At 51.7% G+C, this 8,955-nt stretch overlaps 1 protein-coding gene across 8 annotated transcripts in view; it reads left to right on the forward strand.

Moving 5' to 3' along the window:
• Positions 1-7,415, forward strand: part of TSC22D3 (TSC22 domain family member 3) — a 71,346-nt gene extending 63,931 nt beyond the window's left edge. For 6 of the 8 annotated variants that reach the window (XM_056125739.1, XM_056125738.1, XM_056125740.1 and 3 more), the window contains 2 exons: positions 4,673-4,724; positions 5,869-7,415. In XM_056125739.1, the coding sequence (XP_055981714.1) occupies positions 4,673-4,724; positions 5,869-6,099 (283 nt within the window). In that variant the 3' untranslated portion in view covers positions 6,100-7,415. Of the gene's footprint in view, positions 1-3,577; positions 3,925-4,207; positions 4,323-4,672; positions 4,725-5,868 lie in introns of those variants that run through there. The other 2 variants (XM_056125742.1, XM_056125745.1) reach the window with 2 other exon arrangements.
• Positions 7,416-8,955: the final 1,540 nt, after the last annotated feature.

An 8,955-nucleotide genomic window follows, 5' to 3' on the forward strand; every position in this document is an offset into this window, starting at 1 on the left:
GATATGCTGGGGCAAAAGGGGGGCATCTGGAATCTTTTGTGCGTTTGGGGGCTGCTGAACTATAGACTCCCTAAGTCACTGTGGCCCATTTCTTAGGAGAGCGTCGTGGATCAGCACTTTGCTCAGAAAACTTAGATAAGATTTCTGATGCTCACCCAGAAGATGCTTCCATTCATGGCAAGGTTTGGTGCAGCTATTCTGGGTCAAGAAATTCTCTGGTGTGCCCAGGGTTAAACAGAAAGCCCTGGTGAATTCCTCCTACTCCCCTCCTCTCCTCCTCCTTCCCACCCCCCATCTTTCCTCACTAGTTTGAGAATCTTTCCATGAGGACACTTACTTCCATTGTCTCCCTTCTGCCAGCTCTGTGCTGAGTGAGATAGACCCATTGTTTGCTAATGGGGTGTACTTTTCTCTAGATTTATGGGCTGGAGGTGTCAAGGGGACCAGCTCCCTGGCTGTTGGATAAGATTGAGCCTAACCTCAGATATATTTTCAGAGTTGTTTTTTTAAAAACAAAATCCCTGACAGGAGCCTTTTTTGGGGGGAGGAGTGAGAGGCAGTTATTATCTTCATTGTCCTAAAAGCAAAGCATAGCAGGAATCAGGGGGGTCACTTGGGTGCCAGTTGGTGGGACCCTAGGAACTGGAGGTATGATTAAACTGTAATGATGCCAAGACTCCATACCTTATTTGGGAGATCATACATCCAGGATGACAGGCTCCATTCTGGGCACCACGGGTATAGTTGAACAGTTCCTTGAAAAAATGTCTTGGATGCTTGCATGGCTTCTTTTTGAAATGAACTCAGTGAACACAGCCTCCTTCCAGACCTCATATAGACCAACTTGGCCATTATTCCAGGACCCTGGGGCCATGAGTGTTGGCAAAGGTGCCTCTGCCTCCAGCTCAAAGTCAACCTTTGGACCCTCTGTCCAACAGTAGCCCTGCTGTTGTCCCCAGACCGTTTCTTCACCTAACTTATCATGGGCACATACCTGGTCTTTAGGCCAGGAAGCCTGGGCTGGAAATCCAGCTCCACAGTTAATTAGGTAAGCCACAGAGACCATATAAGATGATGATGATGATGATGATGATGATGATGATGATGATGGTGATGGTGACATCTCCATCTCAGAGTTTATGGCTTAGCCAGTTAGGCTCTGGACAGTGGCTGATGTTAAGCTAAGGTAGCTGCTGTTAGGGGCTTACAAACTCAGCTGGGTTTTGTTTGGTTTGTGGGCAACACCTTACTAGTGTTGGGGGGTCACCCCCACCATGGTGTTGGGCAGGGAGGAGGGGTTTCAGGGAGGGATGAAACCCAGGGGCTCCTGCAGGCAAAGTATGTGTTCATCACCGCCCCTTTGTGTTCATTTCTCAGCCCTTTAAATTGAAGTATAATTATCAAGCAATTCAAAGGCAATCTCTTTGCCTTTCTTGTCCCAACCACCTGGAGTTTTCTGTCTCTGTCTCCATATAAGGGAATCCATATTGAGGAATTTTTTTTCTCTTCTGCCCTATGCCCTGACTTCCTAGTAATTTTTCCCCCCTGCCAACCCAGCTTATTTATTTCTCCCCTTTTCTTTTCATCATCTCCTTTGGAATCTTGGTGTGAGATGAAGAGCAGTAGTTTAGGAAAGATTTACAAGCCAGTGGTCAGTTAGACTTCCTGCACCCAGAAAGCTCCTCATGGCACAGAATGCAGATTCCTATCAGGGAATTCAAGCATCTCTTAAGCTCATAACTTATGGAAGATTTTACCCCCCAGCTAATGATCTTGATGACATATAAACTTAGAAGTATTTTTTTCTGTCTGCTCCGCAGCACTTGGTGCAAACATGGTGTTCAGAAAAGCTTGATCTTAAGTTAACTGAATATCCTAGAATTGGTGTGCCCTCCCATTTAGTCTGGGGTGGAAAAAAATCCACCTGAGCTAGTGAAGTTTGTCTGCTTGGATAGTTCTACATGTGGACCCTTTGCCAATAGCATGTCCCATGTTCATATATTATTATTATTCATATGATCCAGTGGGGACCTCCCATCATCATGAAAACTACTGGCCGTTCAGTGGTATAGTTGCATTGGCAGCCTACTGGAAAATCAAGGTCTTCAGATTGGGCATAACTGGGACTATGGCCAGAGTGTCGGTGCCAGGCACCTGGTTAGGAGAAATATCCTGCAGCAAATAATAATTACCTTCTTTTGCTGATAAGAGGTTCCAGTACTTTTCCAATAGCATGATTGCATTAGGGTATTCCTTTGGACCACAGCCTGAATCACAAACTGATTCATGGGCACTGGTCCTAGCTCCATCCACACTCTATCTATGTGGTGGAACCCAATGTTCTCCTTAGGGCACTAAGTTGTAAATAACACTCCCAAGTTGCATCACCTATCCCTTCTTCTGTCCCGGTTGCTCTTGCTGGCTGCAATTCTGCTTCTGCCCACCAGGTGGACTCACGTAGGGAAGAGCCCATAGAAAGGACCTCAAGTTTTGGGTGCTTTTTTTCACCTCTTTAAGCTTGAGACTGAAAAGTATAACTCTATTATGACAGAAACATATAATGTTTAGTAGGCACCGACCGCCTATTTTCCTTGTGATCTCCAATCTTTTTGTTCCTAAAGTAGCCTTTTGCCCTCTATGGCTGAGCCCAGCACAGGGCAAGCATTTCATGGAGATGGTTGATTCACAGCCTGCATTTGTAGTTTACCATTTGTTGTTTCTCAGAAAGTCTCGAAATCCTGTTTTGTATTGTTTGTAAAAAGGGGGTACGTGCGATGCTGGAGAATAGTGAATGTATTTTCTTTGCAGAGTGGGGTGTGGAGGCCAAAGCGAAAGGGGCTTTCATTATATGGTCACTTTGCTCTCGCTTTCCTTCTGGCCACCCTCCTCCCAGTCTCTTGTCGCTCAACTGACTGGAGCTTCTCCCCAATGCAAGCTTCCCCACTTTTTGAACTTCCTGGACATGCTCTTCACCATATGTGCACAATGGACAGCACAGATTAGCTCACCTATGTGCAGCGTCAGTACACAACTTGGGTCCGTGCATGTGTTAGTATATAAGAAAGCAGTCCTGGGAGGCGGGGTGTTGGGGGGTGAGCAGGCCTGTTTGGTCAGCTGGTGACATGAGGTGACATGCTAGGAACAACATAGGTGAATAGGACAGAGGCTGAGAAGGCAGACGGTGGGAAGAAAGGTGGGCCTGTCGAAGGGGAGGGTGGGAGATCAGGGAGTGTGATATGGGGTAACACAAAACCCTGGGGGTGAGGGTCATATGCTGGCTATCACATAAAGGAAAGCTCTCCAAACCAGCCCTCCTTGCTACTGAATGGTTTTGACCTCTTGTTATGGCATTTGGACTCCTTTCTCTCGAAATCCGCTTCAGTTTGGTTTTTACCCATCCTCCTGAGCTCTCTGTGGAGATGCCAGTTGGCACAGAAAGTGCTGAACTGTTTACAGTCCCAGCTAAGATTCAGGGAGGGGATGTGGTTTAGCTGGCCCCATAGCCCGGTACAGGACTCATTTGCATGGCCCCTGACGCCATGTGACGCAGCAGGCTCCTCCTATATAAAGAAGCAGGAGCCGAAATATCTCCGACTCTGGGTTGGACTGGCGGCTGTGGAGTTTGTGACACACTAGGCGACACCCCCTCTAGTCACTTCCCTTAAACTCTGCCTGGCTGTGAGTCCACTCGGCAGACTTCTCCCCGCTCGCAGCCCCAAGTGTCGGACGCCCAGAGCCCAGCCCCGCGCCCCGCGCCAGCCGCCCGCCCCGGCCCGCTCAGAGCTCCCTGGCAGCCCGAGCCATGAACACCGACATGTATCAGACCCCTATGGAGGTGGCGGTCTATCAGCTACACAATTTCAACATCTCCTTCTTCTCTTCCCTGCTTGGAGGGGATGTAGTTTCCGTTAAGCTGGATAACAGGTAACCACTGGCCCAGCTGCCGAGCCGGGGGCGCCCGCTGGGGCTGGGCTGAGAGCGGGCTCGGGCGGGACCTCGGAGCGAGCAGGGCGCGCCGCCGTCCCGGATCCCCGCGGTGCAGCATCCTGGGAAGGGGCGGAGGGAGGGATCGCTGGGAGGTGGTGGGGGGGTGGGGGGGAGATCGTCGCCGCGCCGGGATCCGCCGGTTGGAGCGTCCCTGCGGCCGCTGCGCCCTGAGAACGAGCTGCTGCAGCCCAAGGCGGAGACGGCCGGAGGCAGAGGGGCGGCGGGGCCGGGTGGGGCCGGGCTGGGCTGGGGGCCGGCCGAGTGCGGTGCACCGCTGGGGAGCAGGCCGGACGCTTCCGAGCCAGGCAGGAATTCCCAGCTCGCTTCGGTGCCCGGTAGGTTAGCCCTGGGAGCACCTGGGAGGCTGGCGGGCGACTCCCAGGGCTGCGGGGAGGCCCCCCATTGTTTGCCTTTCGCCGGGCGTCCCAAGCAGGCCCAGCTGGGCCGTGTGCCTAGGGTCCCTCCCCGCGTGAGCTGCTGCTCCCTGCAAAGCTCTGGGTGGCGGAGGGGAAGCAGCTTCCTGCGGGGGCTATCGAGAAATCTGGAGGTGGGGGCACACTGCCCCGAACTCTGGGCCATAGAAAGCCCGGACTGACGGAGGACTTTCGCCCCTGCCCGCCGCCAGGTCCTTCAGAGTGGAACCGAGTGGCTAATGCACACCCTTTGCTTTTTTGTGTCTTGGCAGTGCCTCTGGAGCTAGCGTTGTGGCCATAGACAACAAGATTGAGCAGGCCATGGTGAGTGGCATCACTTCGTTCTCATTCCCAGATCGAGCAGTTGCTTATGTAAAAATGTACCAGGGAAGGCAGGACTGGGGAGGTGTGTGCAAAAGCCTGGGGAGAGAGCCGAGGAGGGACCTGCAGCCTGCTTCCTATGCCTGCAGAGACCCTGAGTAGTGTCCCAGCAGAATAGCATGTTTGAGGGCATTTCCAGACCTGTCTCTCTGGTCCCTGAGTGGGCTTCTCCCCACAGCAGCCGCAGGCCCCCTCCTGGGCCACTCACTGCAGGGCAGAGTGTTCAGACATTTGCATGTATCTGCCTCCTGCAGTTGGCAGGGGCCAGAGCTCATTGGATGCAGATACACTGCAGTACCTCTGCAGAGCTTGGGCTGGGGGTCAGGAGTTGGGTGGAAACAAGGAGGGCACCCCACCCCTTCTTCCTCACCTTTCCAGGTAGAGGTCACACAACACGCATACACACACATACACACACAGGGGGAGAGGGAGGGAAAGAGGGAGAAAGAGACATGGCTGCCGGGGTTAGGGCATCTAGCAGTTAGCACACACTTAGTTGAGCCCCAAGCCTACTAGCATAGTTGCTTGTGCATGCAGCAACACTGGTATCTTCCCTCAGCGCTGGTGTCCTGTCTGGCAGCAGCTGTGCCTCTATGGGCTGGGTCAGGTAAACCAGGCAGAGATGAGCAAATACAACCTGTTTTCTCCTCTTGGTGCAAAATATATTCAAAAGAGCAAAAATAAATAATGTTTATTTCTTACAAAAGAAGACTTAGGTGCCTTGTTGGTCATCCCTGGAAGCCAGGCTGTCAGCAGCATCAGTACCTTGAAAATGAGGACATGGCCAGCCAACCACTCAGACATCTCCCCTGCCCCCAAAGGGACTTGGCAGTGGGCATCTTGGAGAATCATTCAAAACTTGCCACAGGAATCCTTTGACTCAGAGCTGGGCTTCCCCCTACTCCCAGACGTGACCCCTCCCCCAAGCCCGCCACTGTCCTTAACCAAGGTGGGGGCACTTCACAGAAATATGCTGGCACACACTGGAGGAGTAAAGAGTCAGTCCCTCTCCCCCACACCTCCCTCCCACTCCGTGGCCGGCACTGCAAATGACTAATGCACCACTCTGGGGATTCCCTCCCTGCAGGATCTGGTGAAGAATCATCTTATGTATGCTGTGAGAGAGGAGGTGGAGATCCTGAAGGAGCAGATCCGAGAGCTGGTGGAGAAGAATTCCCAGCTGGAGCGTGAGAACACCCTCCTGAAGACCCTGGCAAGCCCAGAACAGCTGGAGAAGTTCCAGTCCCGCTTGAGCCCTGAAGAGCCAGCGCCCGAGGCCCCGCCAGCACCTGAGGCCCCTGGTGGCTCTGCGGTGTAAGTGGCTCTGTCCTTCTGGTGGGCAGAGCCACAAAACCTGTTCTACCTAGTTCTTTCCAGTTTGTTTTTGGCTCCCTAAGCGTCATCTCACGTGGAGAACTTTACACCTAGCATAGCTGGTGCCAAGAGATGTCCCAAGGACATGGCCACCTGGGTCCACTTCAGTGACAGACCCCTGACCAAGAGCAGGTCTCTGGAGGCTGAGTTGCATGGGAACTCATAAGCCCAAGCCAGTGAGCCTCTAATGCTCCCAGGCCCTGGGGGCTCCCAGGGCCTGGGTAACTTAGACGCAACTGGCAGAGGAGAAGAGGTAGTCAGAGAAGAAATGCCAGTTTGCTGTAGAAAGTATAAGGGGTCTGTTTTTTTTCATTTCCGTGGACATTTTCAACATCACCCGACAACAACTGTTCCTATGAAGAAGCCACTTGTGTTTTTAGCAGAGGCAACCTCTCTCTTCTCGCCCTGTCTCGTGAAGGCAGGGTCCCAGATGGGAGAGATTGAGCCAAGCCAGCCTCTGTTGTTTCGTAGGATATACTGCATGGCTTTGTGCACAGCCCAGTGTGGGATTACGGCTTTGGGATGACCGCTTACAAAGTTCTGTTTGGTTAGTATTGGCATAGTTTTTCTATATAGCCATACATGCGTATCTATACACATAGGGCTAGATCTGTATCTTAGTGTAGCGATGTATCCATACACACATACACTTACACGTTGAACAGCCTGACCAGCTTTGGAAGCTGGTTCCTGATCTCTTATGGCTAATTTTGGACTGTGTTCATTTCTCCAGTCGATCTAGTTTGTTCTTGAGGTTTACGTGAGATGCCAGAGTGAAGCTAGGGAAGGGGCCAGCCTCAGAGTGCAGACATGGATGCCTTGCCTACTGTCACCCGTGTGCCCCCCTCCCTACCCCCCAGAAGACACGTACGTGACGTCCTGTATGGAACGCCATTCACTGGTGCTGAATACATAGAATGGGGTTGAAAGGAGATCAGCTGGGACTTCACAGTGTCCTTTGAAACACATTTTTTTCCCTGAGGGGGGAGAATGCTGGTGAAAAACTTTCAAGAGAACGAAACAACTGGTGGGCTAACATCCTCTTGTGGACAAGGACTGGATGGGGGTAGCTTTTGGACCTGACGGGGCCTGGGTCATGTGCTCAGGGAGCTTGTCAGGTGAGGGGAGGGGGTTCTATAGCAGTGAACACTTTCCACTTTCTGACACCTAATCCTGATAAATGTGTCCAGGATTTGGATTTTGATTTTTCAGATGTAGCTTGAAATTTCAATAAAACTTTGCTCTTTTTTTTTTCTAAAAATAACAGTGGTGTCTGGTTGATTATAAGTGGATTGGGTGGTAGGGGCCCCTGGTATGGTTGGGAAGTGGGGCATTGAATATTCATGAGCAACATCCTCCTTCAGTGCCACATCCGCCCTTACTCTCCCCCCAGCCCTGATGAGGGAGGTGCTATTCAACCCATTGAAGAGACTTGCCTTGTGCATCTGCCCCTTTGTGTCCCTGCTCCTGCTGTTTTGTGGTAGTGTTGAGGTGACTATACTCCTCCTGGCCCAAGGGCATGATTGAGGAGGGAGGCTCTAAAGCAGGGGACTGGTAACATGTGAGTGGGCATGAAGGGAAGACCCAAATGAGCATAAGCAGGACCTCTGGCATCGTAAAAACACACTGTACTCACAGTGCACCTTCTCCCTCAGACCAACGCACAGAAGAGCCTGTCTTGGGACTTCGCAAGGACAGATGCTCTCAGTCCTGTTTCTTCCCTGGTCAGTGTTGAAAGTTCAACTTTCCAAACTCACTAAACTATGTGGGCAGAGCTAAGTCCAAGGATCCTGAGCCCAGGGCCCCTCCTCTGCCTTGTTTTGCATTTCCTCCTCTCCCGTCATCCTTTTTCCAGTCCCACGTGGGTGGCCTCTGGAATCCTGGCATTTCTCTGATTGTGTCCGATTAGCAGTTCTTTTCCTTTACCACATCCTATCCAACCCCTGAGCCGTGTTCTAAGTGCCCCACCCCATGTTCCCAGGGGAAGCCATCACCCCAATAGGAGTGACTCTGTACAATCTCGGCTTCCTACTGTGCAGACACTTCACCCATAGACACTTGAAATGTAACAGAACTCCTGGACTTTCCCAAGCCACAAATGTTGGGACCAAGAGTTATTGGCCCCCTCCCTTGAGTCCATTTGCCGGCCCTAACACATGCACACTCTAAATGCTTCTTTGCTGTAAAGGGCATACATGGGGCAAGGGGGTTCTTGACAGATCACAAAAACTCGGCAGTGTGTCCACTACCGAGAGTTGCTGAGGGACTTTCTGGAGACTTACCACACCCAATTTCCAGCTCAACTACCACCAACGGATAAAAACAAAGGACTCCCAGAAGACTGCCCAGTAAACATACAGCCCTTTAGGTTGTAAGGCCCTTCCCTACCAGAACGGGGGAAATACTTTGCCCACAGTTCACAGTGGGAAAGAGAACTTGGTTTCCAAGGCAACAAAGGCCAAACAGAGACAAACACTGCAACTTCTGAGGCCACAGCGGTTGCTTGACAAGATAAGAGGAACTTTGTGGCTGGTTGTTAGTCACAGACAGGAGTAGCTTTGTTGTTCCATTCACAACCAAGCTGGGGAGGTGGGGAAAGCAAAAGAACATAGTGATCCTGGAAATACTTTGGTTTGGGGATTTGGGGTTCTGGGCTCAGTTCTCGTGTAGCTAGAACCAGGACAAGGGAAGGGCAGTGGCAGGAAAGGTCTCCTGCCTGGGCACGTAGGGGCCTCCTATTGACTCACGTTAGCCTGGTATCAGTAGTATGGCATTGAAGGCAGGAGTTCGAGATGCTGAG

This window comes from Sorex fumeus, unplaced genomic scaffold (genome assembly GCF_029834395.1).
Source record: "Sorex fumeus unplaced genomic scaffold, SorFum_2.1 ptg000058l, whole genome shotgun sequence".
Classification (NCBI taxonomy): domain Eukaryota; kingdom Metazoa; phylum Chordata; class Mammalia; order Eulipotyphla; family Soricidae; genus Sorex; species Sorex fumeus.